General features: G+C 41.3%; 2 protein-coding genes across 4 annotated transcripts in view; both read right to left on the bottom strand.

Annotated features, from left to right (window-relative positions):
- Positions 1–16,301, bottom strand: part of vps50 (VPS50 EARP/GARPII complex subunit) — a 99,258-nt gene that overhangs the window by 68,138 nt on the left and 14,819 nt on the right. For both annotated transcript variants that reach the window (XM_063899544.1, XM_063899546.1), the window contains exons 5-9: positions 15,266–15,319; positions 8,762–8,832; positions 7,995–8,112; positions 7,313–7,348; positions 6,872–6,954 (exon numbers count right to left, since the gene is read on the bottom strand). In XM_063899544.1, the coding sequence (XP_063755614.1) occupies positions 6,872–6,954; positions 7,313–7,348; positions 7,995–8,112; positions 8,762–8,832; positions 15,266–15,319 (362 nt within the window). The remainder of the gene's footprint in view (positions 1–6,871; positions 6,955–7,312; positions 7,349–7,994; positions 8,113–8,761; positions 8,833–15,265; positions 15,320–16,301) is intronic.
- LOC134874476 (E3 SUMO-protein ligase ZBED1-like) lies at positions 1,042–5,527 on the bottom strand. Of its 2 annotated transcripts, none has more exons than XM_063898501.1 (3): positions 3,405–5,527; positions 2,099–2,718; positions 1,042–1,921 (listed from the first exon to the last, which is right to left on the bottom strand). In XM_063898501.1, the coding sequence occupies exons 1-3, from the start codon at positions 3,874–3,876 to the stop codon at positions 1,508–1,510; spliced, it is 1,506 nt and encodes a 501-aa protein (XP_063754571.1). In that variant the 5' UTR covers positions 3,877–5,527; the 3' UTR covers positions 1,042–1,507. The 2 variants fall into 2 exon arrangements, with proteins under 2 accessions (XP_063754571.1, XP_063754573.1); XM_063898503.1 differs by having other exon boundaries at positions 3,215–3,529.

The following is a 16,301-nucleotide window of genomic DNA, read 5'->3' as shown; positions in this document are numbered from 1 at the left end:
TTATATTACTCATCCTAATCACTAAACTTGACTAAGCAATCAAAGTACTCAATACCACACATGGACCCTTTAACGCTTGGCTCAATAATGTACCAATTAGGTTAACAAACCATATTTGATCACATTAAAGAACTCTTTTGGACTTTTGGACCACAACAGAAGAGGTCAACTAAAGGTTGATTACCCAGGTGACCACATTGTCCAGTCCTCCTGTTATTGTGTTCACCCAGTGAATATGATGCCAAATGACTCATGGTCCGGTGAGTGATCATGTGTGTGCAGATGCAGCTCCTCCCCACATACTGGCTCCCTCCATGATCAGACAGAATGCATAAATAACCGATGAGGAGTGAAACCTAATTAACAAGCTGTTCCCCGCAGGGAACAAAGAGATTGAAGAGGAGATACGTGGAAATCAGAGAGTCTTTTTCACCCTGTTTTCAGTTAACACTCGCAATAGCTGTCCACAGCGCTTAAGGCAAGCCCCTCCCCTGTGACTGCTGACTTGCTCATTTGGCAAAGTGGGAGTCTTGGAGTGCTTCAAGGATCCTGCAGGACGCTCAGACGTTTGAGAGAGTGCTGTTTTTGCTGTAGTCATGTTGGCCACTGTTACATTCAGGAAGTGAGGCAACTAAGTCGCATGGGAAGGGCTTCAAAGAGCGAAACATATTGAGAAAGGACAACATCGACCCTAAATTTGCAAATCTGAACACTGAAGAGGTTGGGGGTAGGTTAAGAGGAGAGGGTAAAGAAGCAAAAGATTCAGAGTTTATAGATGGAAGGCTAATATACATTTACGATTTATGTTTTGGTGGATATCTTGCAACTGATCTTAAACCATTACATTTCTCACTGTCAAATTGTACATCAATTAAATGATTTATTATTTAGTCTTACTTCTATAAGGCCCACAATTTGATAGAGATGCTATAGGTGTCTTTTTAAATTACACCTTTGTTTTTCCAAGCCACAGCACAGTTTGTGAACATTGTGCTGACATGCTTGGGGTCTTAAACTGCTGCCACTGTGTACCGTCTAGGGCTGAACGATTTTAAGAAAAAATTGAAATTGCGATTTTTCTGGCAGAGATTGCGATTTCGATTTCAACCACGATTTTTTTTATTGAAACAAGTTTCAGTGTAACAACAAAGTGGAGCAAAAAAAAGAAGTCTTACCTTAAAAGTAGTGCAAAATGGCTCAAAGGAGCTAGCTTATGAACCTCAACATCAGCAGCAGTTACAGATATTCAACCCGTGTATTCAGAAACCTGTGCTTCTTCTTCAAATAAAGTGGCAAGAGGAAGTGAAATGTAAAGGTAGTAAAAATAAATAATAATAATTAAAAAAGTTTAAATGACCCTACAGTTTCCTCATCAACAAAAGATGTCCAACTGGTTAAATTATTTAACATCTAGTCGGTAAACAAAAGATAAGTAAAAAAGAGTGAACACCTTTTTTAATGGAACAAAGACATGTCAGGGTAAGGTGCAGAAGAACAACAACAAAAATCAATAAATCTTCCCCTTCCCCAGATTTTTGGCCAAGAAAACCAACATGTCAACCTTTGCTGGCTTCAGACTTGCACGCTGACATGTGACAATATTGCCACTGGCACTGAACAGTCTCTCTGATGGTGCACTCGTTGCTGGTATGCAAAGGTACTTACGAGCCAACTTGCTAAGCCATGGGAAGTTGACATTGTGCACTCTCCACCAGGCCAGTGGATCTTGCTCTCCATCAATGGTAGGAGTTATGAGGTAGTTGTCCAGTTCTGCTTTAATGGTATCCTCCAACTGCACAGTAGAGGAAGCAGGGACCGCCTTGGTCTTGAAAAAGCTGCCCAGTGACCGCTTTCGCTTTGTAGAGGTGGATGGTGGTTCTTCTTCTGCACTCAGGGGCATGGGATGGGTTGTGACACACAACTGCAACACACAGTAATAAGAGGCATCAATGTTTTGCTATCAGTTGTGATTAAGACCAACGAGGCATTTTGTCTAAAAGTTTAAAATGTCAGTAGAGTATAGTTCAAAAATTAAAAATTAAAAACACAAATACAACTTTGTTTTATTTTGAAACAACAAAGAAAAAGGAAAGCTTACCTTTTGTGCCACCTGTTCCATTTCCATCTTCACTCTGTCTTTGATGTATGGGACATTCTCTTCACTTATGTAGCTCTTCTTGAATCTTGGATCAAGGAAGGATGTGATGTCCAAGAGCTCCTGTGTCACTGGGTCGCTGTATTTCTCTTCAATGTAGTGGAGAGCTCTTGATTTGATCTCCTTGGTGAGATTCGTGTCCTGGTCAGTTTCAGCAAGCGTTGCTGTTCTGAGGAGATGGAGCACTGGCTTCAGGTATGACACGCTTACGTAGTCCTCACCTGAGAGGGCGTCTTTGAACTCCTGAGGAGGACCGAGGGCATTGTTTACAGATTCAAGGACATCTGTGTCTTGCCAAGTGGGGACCAGGTGCCGCGTCTTCCTGTCTTCAGACAGAACCTGGCACAGTGCCTTGCTCTGCTCCAACACCCTCCCAATCATTTTCTGCCCGGAGCCCCATCGTGTCGGACATTCAGTGACCAGTGACTGTTGAGGTAGGTTCAAGTCTTGCTGTGCCTGTTTTAGTGCCGCCTTCTTCTTCCAGCTGTGAGTGAAGACCGCAACCAGCTGCTTGCAAAGTCCTGTGGCCCGTTTGATTCTTTGCTCATCTTTGACAGCATTTTCTGGGGGAAAACATTACATGTATTACAGTATGAAAAGCCATAAGGATAGCTCATAACACAGTATTCATATCATACCATTGATTACATCTGTTGTCATCTTGTATTTAGTTCAATGACGTTTTTTTAGCAGCAGACTTCAGGTGGTACTACCACAGGAAGTTATTGCCCATAAATTAATTTGTAATTGGTAATTAATGCACAAGCAATTAATATGCTTCTTAGATATTCCACTAAAAACCAAAAAATCACTTAATCCGTATAGTGGCATCAGCTGATGTTGCACCACCCTGACATGTGCTACTACTAAAACACGTTAGCCGTTTATTGTACCAAAAACACGTTTCCCCCTCGCACCGATACACACATTACATGGCCTCACTAATCCCTAATCCTTAAAACGTGCACACACACACACACACACACACACACACACACACACACACACACACACACACACACACACACACACACACACACACACACACACAAAGCTTACCGATGAAAGGGTTCATTTTTCTCCCTAGGATAAACAGTATGTTAAAGTAGCATTGCGCTAACAGTTGGTCAGCTAACGACAGCTTGACAACAAACTTCCCGGCGCTTCGTCCCCAGATAATACGAACTCTCACACTTGTAGTAACCTTGTAAACATACACACTCGCACAAACACACATTCTTGTACTTACCAATTGCAAGATGCAGCCTGTGTCCAAAGCACTGCAGTCTGGTCCATTGGTTAAGTCCCATTGCTTTGACCATATTTGAAGCGTTGTCTGTTGTTATGCACGTCTGGGCCTCTTCTTTTAGACCCCAGTTGGCCAAGCACTCCTTCAGCCCCATGGCAATATTCTCCCCGGTATGGTCAGTGGGGAAGTATGCTGTCTGCAGGCAGCGGCTACACAACTCGAAGTTGGCGTTGACGAAATGCACGGTCAAACTCATGTAGGGCTCGGTCGTTCTGCTTGACCACAGATCAGTAGTTGACGCATAAAACTCCGTGTTTTCCAGCTCATTTACAACTTTGGCATTACATTCTGCGTAGAGCTGTGGGATGGCAACTTGATTGAAGTATGTGCGGGAGGGCAGAACATACCTCTTATCCATTGTGCGTAGCAAACGTTTAAATGCGTCTTTGGTCACGGTGTTTACAGACACCATGTCCTTCGATATGTAAGTCGGGCAGTGGTAATCTCCTTGTGTCTTCGGCTAGTTCTTTCATAAGGCGTCACACTGGCGAACAATGATGTTATTGTTGGCTGTTTTGCCGAAGTATCGCTGCTGCTTGATGTTTCACAGTTCTTTTTCGCCATGCACTCATCATACAAGTTCAGGTGGTGAATTCTCAAGTGGCGATGTAAATTGGTGGTATTGCCACCCGATGTAGCCACTTTTACACGACATGTTTGGCACAACACCTGTTTCTGGTGTTCATCACTGGCCTCAAATCCAAAATACTGCCAAATGACCGACGTGCTGTTTTTCTTTGCTATTAATTTCGTCGGCTCCGCTTCTGCTCCTGCTTCAGCCATGCTTGAAATTGAATGACGAGCTACACACTGACTTGGGTGGCGAACACGTGATCTGGTCACGCGCAGCCTGCAGCTTTCTGATCAGTAGCTGACACAGAGCCTTGGGCATTCATGTGAAATTATTGACGAAATTATTATTATTGTTCTGCCCTCCATAAGCTTTTGGTAGCTTTGGGTTTTATATGTGGGGAAATACTGCCACCTAGTGGACAGTATTATTTACAAAGTCACGCAGGTTTAGTTTCTTTTTCATTGACGAGTTGACCTCAGTTAGAAGAGCACACGGATTCAGCCACTGCCGAAATTCCTCCTCGAAGAGCTACCTTTTCACGCGTGAGCTTTGGACATTATTAGTCTGTAAGTGTCTATCATTTGTTAGTACATTCAATGCCATGTAAATAATTAGGAATATACGATGAATATTAGTTTCTACATGCTCTATGATAATGTCACTTAGCTATGCTAGCTCTCGTGGTATCATGCTATTATCTTCGTGAAATTTATGTATCCTTTGTTTCTGTTTGTTTTCAGTTTTACAAAAACGAATGTCCTGTATAAATACTTGCTTGGTGAACAAAGTAAACGGAAGAAAAACCAACACTTCTTGCCTCGCTTGAGTTCATCAACTTTATTTATTAGACGACAAATTGTAAGCTAGCTATCTAGTTCTGCAAGCTAGAGAACGCAGCACGAGGACTGCATAATTATTAATATGCACCAAGCAAAAACCGCAGCTTTGACGATCCCAAAATCGTGTTGTCTGAGATCGCGATTTTCGGTCCAAAACGATAGATCGTTCAGCCCTAGTACCGTCTGATCAAAATGGACTGAGACAGAGTATGAGGTTGTAGAAGGGCCTTCTTGGGGAAGCAATATTGACTTTTAAAGGGTTGGGGACAGGGACAAAGGAAGGGCAGGCATGACACAAAGCCTCCGTGTACTGTAGAGCATTCAGCAGCGCATGGAGGAGCATAGCTTCAAGGTTAAATCAAAAGTGCAGCAGACCAGCAACTAGGTGCTAAGGTAGGGGCAACGCTGCATGCAGGGCTCTAGCAATGTTGGGCAGGGAGCCTAAGCTGATGCAAAAAGTGACAGATGAGTGATCAATGCACCGAGGTTTAAACTTACTGCGTACAGGAAGCAGAATTAGCATATTGCAAAGGAAAGCAAAGGTGAAGAGTTCAACCGAAGCTGCAATATTCAATACAGCTGTATTAACGGATTGAAAAAAATAAAACAGCCTCTTTGTGAGCTGATCACAGGCTGGTTGCAATGGGTTATACCACTGGTGGATAATGATGATCCCAGCTGTCCTGCACACCATGATCCAGCACATTCACAGAGGAGACATCCACCGTAATAAACAGCAGCTGCGAGTGACAAAGAACAGTGGGAGGAGTTTTTCCATACCACAACAATCCGTAGATGCTACCATAGTGATCACCATTTCCATGCGCTCATTCTGTCACTCGAACCGCATTATCACAGCCAGGTTAGGTGTTTAAATGTGTTTAAAAAGGTATCTGTTTTTGGGAGGGACTGCGAGCTAACACTGAGCGGTGTTGACATGGAGTTCAACATTTTGTGATGTCAATGCTAGCTCCAAAAATAGCCAAACAAACACTTTGCCCTGCATGACCAAGTTTGTAAGTGGTCTGGCAGTAAGAGGGAGAAGGCCAGCAGTGACGTACATCCTACATCCATCCGTAATCGATACACACAAAACGAGCACTGTGGCACCCACCTACTGTACTGCCACAAATTGAGAATGATTACATAGAAAATCAAAAGGGACAGGGATAATTGGCCCTCTGACATTCAATGTGGCCAAGCCTATAGGTGCACATACATGCAGAATCTTCAATACACTCAGAGAAGAGGGTTTATTATGGCAGCATGTGTTTGGGCACAATCACAAAAAAAACCCCACAAAAAACATCATTGTTTACCCTCAATGGATCCAGGGATGGGCACATTTATTTTCAATCCATTATAATTTTGGCTTCCAACGTATAAGAAAATAAGGACATAGAGGTTTTTGGGCTGTTTTCCATCTGGCAATAATGCTTCTCCTTTTGTGCTGTGTTATAAATGAAGCGCGCCCAGCCTTTCAAAATGTTGAAAAAACATTTAAGAGTTTGCAGTATTTTGTGGCGATGCACAATTCATCTATTTTTGTCTTATGTTCTAGTTGCAGAGGGTTACAACATCGAAAATGTGTGTATACGTACGTTTGTGCAGATAAATAATTATCTTGTCTTGTTTTAATTTACAATTGTTTATGTTTTGGGAAAATTCACTGCAAAAAATGCATGTTGAAACCAAAGTCAATGGGTCGCAATCTCAATATTGACCAAAATAATCAGGATTATTATTTCTACCATAATTGAGTGACCCTAAATTGTTCAAGTTAAGTATGTTGCGCGTGTCTCGTGTAATTCTGCCTCAGTCAAACCATCTGTATCGCATGACTAGCCAGCTGCCTGCCTGAAGTAACTGGTTTCACAATAGAGAGAGAGAGAGAGAGAAGTAAACAGAAATCGTTTCATCCACCCATAGCGGTCCACGCCGGCTCCCATTTGGAGACAACTTCACATCACTCCATCAATCTGGTCATACTGTACCTGATGCAGCTGTAGTGTTTGAAGGTGCTGGCAGCCTTTTGACATTCCAGACAGAGCTGGATCGCACCTGGATAGTCTTCCTCCTAAAGTCACACAGAGGCGAGGTCATTTCATATATGAAGAACCAAAAACATCAAGAGTAAACTCTGGATCACGTGACTCCTTCTGTGCAGGTGTTTTGTTTGAACTTCTTAAAAAATGGTTGTTGCTGCCAATACTGTGCAGATAACTAAGGATTACACTAAGTTGAAGTCAAATCCATTCCATGTGCTACACCTGACCTTCACAACAGACGGGCGTTTGATGGAGCATCTTGTGTTTGCACGGGTTTGGCTTTTAAAGCAGAATCCCTACTGATGTTTGACCTTTTAAGTCAATTATACATATCCCTGCACATATACCTGCGTGTGTGTGTGTTGTCTGTATCAAGGAGTACAATACCTCAAGCATCTCGCTGAGTCTCACGTCTGTTCTTTGCTGTGAGGGTGAAGGATGAGAAGAAGAAGACATTAATACCAGGCCACAATATTAAGGGATAATTACTTCAACACTAGTTACCTGCTTTTCTATCAGCGCCATGTTGGTAATAAAACACTTTAATGATCACATTTAGATGAGTAGAGGGGAACAAGTAAATCATTTGCTTTGTCTCCTTTGCGATGCAGGGAGTAAATTCCCCTCCAAAATCTGATTCCAAAGAAACAAGACTATTCCCGCACACAGTTATCCCATCAGCAGTGATCTATTTCAAAAGGGTGGACGTTTCGGTCACAGGGACCTTTCTCAAGGCATATCTACAATCATTATGTGACACAGTGTTTAATTACAGCCCATAGTTGCATGATAGTCCACAGCTGTGTTGAAGGCGTGTCAATGATCACACACAAGGTATTTAGTGACTGATCATAGAAAATTGTTGAAAGATATTTGTTCTAATGAATTGAAATTCATTTTAAAACATTTGCAACGACATTTTGGTGTAGACTCGTTAGCAGTGACCCAGCCTTAATCTGGATTTTAATAAACAGCTCAACATTTAGTCAAATGTCCTTAAACCTAGACGTTCTCTTTGGTATTACTCTAGTTTAGAACAACATCTGTAAGCTATGAGTGTAAACTTCACCAGCGTCTTGATGGTCCTCAGGGACTTCAGCAGCCCTGTCAGCAGTTGCCGCCTCCTCTGATTGGCCAAAAGACCCAAGCTGGCTTCTGTGAATTCTTCCTTCGACGCGCTCAGTTGCCTTTAAACGAGACGTCACGGAACAGGGGGAATGTAGCATCAATAAATATTAATACCACTATGCTAGGCAGGGAGTCCAGCATACTCCGGAACTGATTTATTGTAATAGGTATCTGTAATTATACACAAAAACAGTGTACTGTATATGGGCTCTGTGTTTTCCCTGTAGTCAATATAACCATTAATGCAGAGCACCAAAAGCCTAGTTTACAGAAGATTTCATGGTTTGACGAACATATCACTAGCATGAATAATTTAAGCTCTTGTTATTACAGGCTCATGAAAATGCGTATGTTAGCAATCATAATTAATAACACCAGAGACATGAAACATGAGACCTCTTCCCAAATAAAAAAAAAACTAAATACAGTATACCATAACCTAATCTTTAAGAAACCCCTTAAAAAAATGTCTCATCTGATCACCCACAACAACATAACATCAAGCATGATAACCGAATACGCATTATATTGATGTACAGAGTATTCAATTCAGACTTTCAAGACAAACTCCTTTTCTAATTTGTTACCACATTAACAGACGGAGAATAAATCATGTTTATGAAGAAAGTACTTAGTATGCAGATGCAGTTTAAATGGGCTATTTCAGCAGCAATTTATTTAGTGAATAGTATCAAGAAGAACACTTACCTCCTTGCATTAGTGCAAATGACCGCTGCCAGCTGCAGGTTGGTCTGCAACGCTGTCACTCGCTCCAGTTCCTGTGAAAAAAGAAAGAATTTAAAAATGTCAAATTGACAGTAAATAAGACATAGCAGCATACTGTTATCTATAAACACTGGAACAATTCAAAGTTAATGTTTCAGATGCAAAGGAATTATTGATAATTTGGAGCTAAAACTGCTGAAAAATCGATCTAGTGCTTAGAAATATTCACACAGCCGTTTATTACGCTGAGGGATTTTCTATTCTGTCGGACACAAAGATATTGTTAGACTGGTTCATATACAGAGCTGTTAGTGAAATATGCCTGTCATTAGGGCTGCCCTAGACTAGAGATCTTTCTAGTCGACTAATCGACTCACCTATATGATACATTATGATTTATAAAGAAAACATCCACTTTTTTTTTTCTCCCCGAAATGGTATGGTATGTTGTGCTTCACATGAAATATAAAATAAAACTGTAATAAGTAACCGTGAAAAATTAAACTGTGCATGTAGAAAGCGCATGAGAGTCACATCGGTCCGCCCGGCAGCGGTACAAACAGCACAAGCTCCGGTAAGTGTGTGTGAACAAGCAGCGAGCACACACACTGAGCATTGAGTTCTAGTTTCTATCATTCATATCGGAATATAAAAACCCAATAAATACTACACAGGAAATGGATACAGCGACAAATATGCTCGTTGGCAAAAACCCCTCCACACATTACGCCCTGATCATGAAATGAAAGCTTGAATTGATCGTTTTCTGAGCTCAGAAAGATTATATATTATAGGTTTATACGTATATGTTGAGACAAAGCTAGGCCACTGCCTGACTCACTGCTGCTGTTTTCCTCCGAGTCTGAGAAAGGAACACACGTTGTCAGGGATAATAAAGCTCCGTGTTTTGATATGATGGCGTGGATACGGAGGAACCTTTTTTCCAGCGGAGTTTGCATGTCACCTTTTGGGGCTCGTCCCTTACATGATCAGAAGGATCCTACACTTTGGATATCCTGCCCAACAAAATTAACTTAAGTCCCAGGCACAGCTCCGAATTAAGTCTGAGGAGGTTTCCGGCTGACACGTCACAGCACATGCAGCGTGCAGATGGACCTTTTTTTCCGACTGATTGGCTAATGAAAAATTAGTCGACAAATATGTTTTCGCCGACTAACGATTAGTCGACTAATGGGGGGCAGCCCTACCTGTAATAGTGCCATTTACCTGGTAAATCACTTCCCGTTACAAAGTAGTGCTCAGACACAAACACACACACTAAATTAGAAAACTCTTCACTGAGACTTTCATGAAGATGGAATCTATAAATGATGTAATTATGGTACGGCTTCAGTGGAAAAGTGTAATGTCGTTCACAATTTGTGAACAAAAAGTAAAGAAAATTCAAGAAAAGCGTATTTTCTTCAGAGCGTTGACATTTAGAAAAAAGGATAACAGCACCCGGCTCTGAGGATTCAGTTATTACGCCGCTTGAATTAACCACTGTGGAGATCAAACAATCAGCCAAAAGTAGGACCGAGGGACCAATCGCACTGCGGTTATATTTTAGAGTTTTTAACTTCCCTTTTTCATTTTCCTGAACTGCCAGATGTCATGCCTGAGGTGGATGATGCTTGTTTTTTTTCATCCTTATCTTAGTGAATGCTGTATCCCTTAGCAACAAAAAAGGGTTGAGTGTTCACAGAACGCACAGACTACAAACAACCGTTTGATAAAATAATATAGTCTGGGGAAATTAATTTTCAACGGTCATAAAAACAACAAAAACATCATTAAAGTGCCACTTCAGCTGCGGGAACGAGATCAATGATCCCATTCAAAACAATCTGCTCTCATGATCTCATGATGATTGTTGACGAAGATCTAGACAAAACATACGACCTGTTTTACAAGGGTTGATTCAACAGCCAGGGATTTGTAAGCACCATGCGACTCAGATGCTTCTCTGCTCAGGGCTTATGAAATTGGGACTGTTAGATAAATGTTAGATATGACAGCATGCTATGATGCTAATACCAATGGTACAATTGATACTAGAATAGCTAGAAAGAGATATCAATCAACCTTAGATTTTCCTTCAACATGTTTTTCTATCATGTTCATATTGTTTACTTTGAATTCAGAAATAAACTCATCTGCTTTCCTGGTTAGTCAGATGAGAAGATTGATACTGCTCTCATATCTGGATGCCATAAATGAAGAGGCATCCAGTAACTTGTTCACTTACTGTAGCTTAATTCAGCATCAAGACTAAAACCCACCTAAAGTTACCTAATCAAGAAAATAAATCCTGGAGAAAAAGAAATAACCCCATAAAAACAACAACTTGTATTATGTGGACAGAGCCATGATAACCGTTTCCAGGTTTTCCATTTTTATGCTAAGCCAAGCAGCTGCTGCCGGGTATGTAATATTAAGCTGCCTATAGGTATAGACGTGGTCTGATGCTAACGTTGATACTTTTCAAATCAAATACTTCAAAAACAACCAGGGCAAATCTTCACTGTTTGGAACACAGTTGCCTTTCAAAGCACTGGTTAGACAGTTTATAATATCCTGAAGGCGCCACAAAGGTATTAAAAAATGTGTCTCAGAAAATGGCTTTGCCCTCTAAGCAGCAGGGATCTGGCAGCCACTGGGGTGACTCACCAGGTCACGAATCATTTTGAGAGTCATTTCAGCAGACTGATTCACATACTAGAAGCTGTGCAGCCCTGTCTTTAGCAACAGCTGAACTACTCCTTTACAACTCTACGCGCAAACTTTTTAAGCCAGGCTCATAAATAAGTCACAGCAAAGGGAATCAAGTTTACAAGCATCATTCTCACAGACTTCATCAATATCTTTCAAATAACAGAAAGTTGTCAAATGTGTTAAGGATTGCCATGTATATCAGTTCAGAGAATTGGTTGGTTTGAATCAGTCATGTCAGTCTGATTTTGTAGGGACAAAATAATTTCACCCAGGGTCAAATCTGAGTCCTTTGTTTTCCTTTGCCGAACGGAAACTATTCTGTCCCTTCCCCAGAAGAACAAACAGTATCTCTCACTACCCCATGTTAAGACGGCAATTACCAACCCACAGGTAAAACTGTGAACACAGCAGTCGCTGTAGTGTAAAAGCACTCATGCATTCAGTAACGTGCACACATCCACACAGACCAAAAACAGCTTGATTACACACATTCAGCTTCTAACAGAATCACACACTGGCTCAACATGCCGAGTGCTCCGTATGTAGCCCGAGGCGCCAATTTTTTGTTCTACTACTGCTGCTGTCCATCCTGTCTTTACGCTACAGTTAATCCGACAGTAAGAAGGGCTTTATCAGCTCGGATTGTGTCAGTGGAAATACAGCTGTGCGCAGTGGCAATTTCTCGTTTTTGAGTAGATGAAAAATGTTTAGGAGTTGGTTAATGACTTATTTAAAAAAGGGATGTTGAATTTTACTATACAACTACACACAAATGCAGTTAAACAGCCGATCTGTATGTACTGTACATATACAGAAAGGTGAGTTAAATCAAGCGCAATTAAACTATACAACCCGACTCCTACAATGTCCACAAACTGAGGCTCTGGTGTGAAGGTCAAAGAGGAGGAGATGTGACGTCAAAGAGGAGAGTTTTTCCAGGCTTCTTTATTCATATATTCATAAGGAGTCCTCCCTGGGACCCTACAGCACATTGGCTATGCACTGTCTCCCTGTGTTACCCATTCTGCCTATGTAATGATGCTGCTGTTTGGGTCCTGCCCTCATCGCTTTTTATGCATTAAGGTTCAAAAAGCCAACAATAGGGAAATTGTGTTTAAGAGACAGGGATCCACGGATGGAGATTATATTGTTGGTATGCTTGTGTCTCAACATTCCTACCCAGTTACTTTAAGGGTTAAATGACTATGCATATTAATAACATTGGTTTGTTTTCATTTCTAATCTCCTCAATGAGACAGCCTTTAAACGCTCAATGCATTTTTGACGTATGACCACTGAAATACTAAACTCTTTCAAACTGGGAAACACACACAAAGCAGGGGAAGAGGATCAAATGCAGTGTTACAGAATAAAGTCCTTTTCCAATGGGGTTGAGTAAAGTAGTCAGAGCTAGGAAGAAATCATTACAACTTAGACCCCAAGAAGGCAATGTTTCTCTCCTGACAGGGCCAAGGGTCATGCAGTTGGCCACTCAATTCTAACCTGTCTATTTTTACCTTGAGAGTTGGGAAAGGGCAGTTCCTTTAAATCGGCACCCACCCCTTTTTAGTGATCCGGCAATTTAATTGGATACCGCCTTGAACTCGTGGAATAAAATGTAATGTGTCATCTTCACAAAATCAAATTCAGATGTAGAGGTATAAGAATAAAAAGACAAGAGCAGCAACATGTGGGCACCTGAATAATATCCACTATTCATCAACCTTTTCTAAAAGAATCAATAACAATAGCTCTGCCCTTCATGTTACCTTCCACAGGAGGACGCCTGGTCACACTTCTGACCCCTTTGCAAGTGCATTTGACGCTTGAGAGAAGCAGCAGTTATCATACACAAGCTCCAACAGAAGAAAGGTTTGCCACTACATAGCTATGACTCATGTCAGACGCTTAGCGGGCCATCATTGCAGGCACCGAGGCATGAGTGTGTGTTTGCACTATTTATGTCCTCCGATGTGTTATACACAGCACGAAAGCACTGGGGAGAAGTGGCATTGTGCCCTGGGGCTGTGTTTTTGCAGCAGAATGTGTTTCTGGGTAGATGTTTGATACAATATCACACAGAAAGGATAAGAAATCTTGAGAAAGAATATCTTAGTCGAGAAAAATAGCAGGATGGAAACTGATAAAACCTCATATAGAAACAGGTCAAGAGTTAAGCAACAAGCTGAAATATAGGAAATGAAGTAGTGAAACTTCCTTCTGCAATGGATTTAGAAACTGAACTATGAACTCCAGAGGGCATTTGCAGTCTAAGACAATGAGGGCATAGACCGGTCAATGGAAATGCCCCCAAAAACCCTGGCAACTTCTGCTAATAAGGCCTGCTGTCATTTTGACAGAGACTCTGGGAGGGGTCAGAGAAATAATGATCAATTTGCTATTCATAGACTGACCTTTAGAAGCTTTACTGTGGCGGTGATTTGACTGCAATTTCACTACATACCAAATGTGTTGAAGCTGTCAGTCGTCTGATTTGTCTGACATTTTAATAACAGGACGAAAGAAGTCCAACTTCTTGATCATTTAAATCAAAAGGATAATTCCTCTGCACCAGCATCCATAGTAGCTTCCTGTCTATGTGGTACTATACTGCATGTATGCAAACTTGGTCTCCTGTCTTCCTCATCTCTGACCAAATATAGGCAGAATACTTAAGCATTGAATTGATTATATTATGGCTACAAATTTGAATTAACCTGCTCAGGGACTGAAGATGAAAATGTGCTCATTAGCTAACTCTGGCATATTAACATTGAGAAGGAAAGTGACATTTGGATTAATGTGCATTAATGCGTCTCGGGTAAAGAAATAAATGAATTCCTATGAAAAACAAGAAACAGACTCCCAATATGACGACAGCCCAGTGGCACTCCTCTCTAATGATGGAAACGATTACATCTGCTTCCCATTATCCAGCACATTAGACCCAAAACATTTCAGTGTTCACCGTCCCAAACAATCAACGTAAAAAGCCATTGCACACATCATCCACCATCTTATCTCACCTGCCAAGAAAAGGAGCTTCGTGAGATTGCTGTTCATTGACTGTAGAGTAGGGTTTTACACATTAGTTCCCTGCAGGCTCGTGACTCAGCTCTAAGACCTGAGATTAAACACCCCACTGAGTATGTGTATCCTTGACTTCCTGACAGGCAGACCCCAGGTGGTGAGGGTTGGCGGTTACAAATCGTTGAAGTCTCATTCTTAATAGCGGAGCACCCCAGGGCTGCGTTTTGAGCCCGCTGCTGTATCACCACTTCTGACTCTGATCAAAACACCAAGGGCTCAGCAGTGGTGGGTCTGATCAAATATAACAATACAAGAGTCTAACTGAAGGAAATAGAGGATCTGATCTGCAGTGTCAAAGCAGTACTTCTCCTGAATGTCAGCAAAACGAAGGAACTGTCAGTGGGGCTTTCGGAAAGAGCAGGAAAGAAGCTATAAAAATACGCTCCAGCTCTGGTATCACGAATGCTATCGCAGCATCTACACTTCTTTATGAGGTGCCATTGATGTTTTGAAAGAACACTCATCTCTCTGTGTCATCGCGTCACCCACTTGTGTACCTTCCAGTAGCTCCTTAAAATGCATTAACAACGCTGATTATTCCTTCATAAACAAGTTCAAAGAAGATCATTTTCCCAAAGAGAATAAGGCAATTATAACCAATATGTTTTGGAATCATTCTTTTAGATTCATCAAAAGATGGAAAAAGTTTAACGTGCTCCTTCGTTATAACTGGAAGCTTACCTTGACATAAGCCGGCTGTTTCTCCAGAATGAGATCGGCAACCTTTTTAGATACCTACAGAGAGAGAGAGGGAGAGACAGGGAGAGAGGGAGACAGAGGAGGCGGGTGAGATATTGAACATAAAAAAGACTGAAAGACACATTTTGATGTTCTTCCAAAATGTCACCCCACAAAGACAATTTGTGCAGCGCAATCTTGCCAACAAGGATGGAACAAGAATAACAATCACATCTCAGCCAAAAAGCTTTTAAAAGACCACCTCCCCAGCTCAGTTTCATTTGATTCAATGTCCTTCTCAATAGCAGTACTCTTGATTCTGTCAGAGCAGTTCCCTCTGTTCTTGTGTTTTCTAATGTTCTCTTCTTTTCTTTGTACCTTTTACCTTTTGTCACATGTGAGGTGAAAATGTAATTATCTGAAAAGACCATGTTCCCTGTTTATGGCATCATGTACAGTATTTAGCACAAGATCAGCATGACCCCCTGTTAAGAGTTTTATCAATCACTGCTTTTTGTTGCGCGAGGAAAAAAGGTTGTATACTCTTGCAGATTGGAGTAGCTCATTTAAAGACTGTATTAAAACCAGATATCCAGTGAATCCTTGTGTCCTTCAGAAAGGGCTGATTATCTGGTCTCTATCAGTCAATTCAAAAGTAAATGAAGCTCAAATGCTTGAAATCTTACTACAATTAGATGAAGTGGAATTGCTGCTCAATAAAATAAGAAGAGGATAAACACTCAGTACGGTAGTACTATAGCAGATGTGACCAACCACCGTTCTCCCACTCACAGTGAGCAATCCCTCCTCCACCTGTATGACTGGGAAACTATGCGCACCAACACAGAGTCGATGTTTTATGAGTTTATTTGCAGTAGTGAGGAGGTGTTCGGATATGCTAGTATGCAGAAGACAAGGCTACTATTTCTTTTCAATATACAAAGTGGAGAGCTTAACAGATGGTGAGTGCAGCTCAATTGAAATTATTCATTCAGCAGATTATCTTTTAACTTTCAGGTACATTGATAAGATTGCCACA

The sequence above is a fragment of the Eleginops maclovinus genome, chromosome 13 (genome assembly GCF_036324505.1).
Source record: "Eleginops maclovinus isolate JMC-PN-2008 ecotype Puerto Natales chromosome 13, JC_Emac_rtc_rv5, whole genome shotgun sequence".
NCBI classification, from domain to species: Eukaryota; Metazoa; Chordata; class Actinopteri; order Perciformes; family Eleginopidae; genus Eleginops; species Eleginops maclovinus.
The sequence above is the reverse complement of the archived record's forward strand: the minus strand, read 5'-3'. Positions and strand labels throughout refer to the sequence as shown.

Excerpts from the sequence above, each read along its gene's own strand:
- LOC134874476 (XM_063898501.1), bottom strand. The coding sequence starts at position 3,876 with ATGGTGTCTGTAAACACCGTGACCAAAGACGCATTTAAACGTTTGCTA. Across the intron at positions 2,719-3,404 it reads CAGGCTGCATCTTGCAATTG|AAAATGCTGTCAAAGATGAG; the intron begins GTAAGTACAAGA and ends GTTTTCCCCCAG. Across the intron at positions 1,922-2,098 it reads TGGAACAGGTGGCACAAAAG|TTGTGTGTCACAACCCATCC; the intron begins GTAAGCTTTCCT and ends TGTGTGTTGCAG.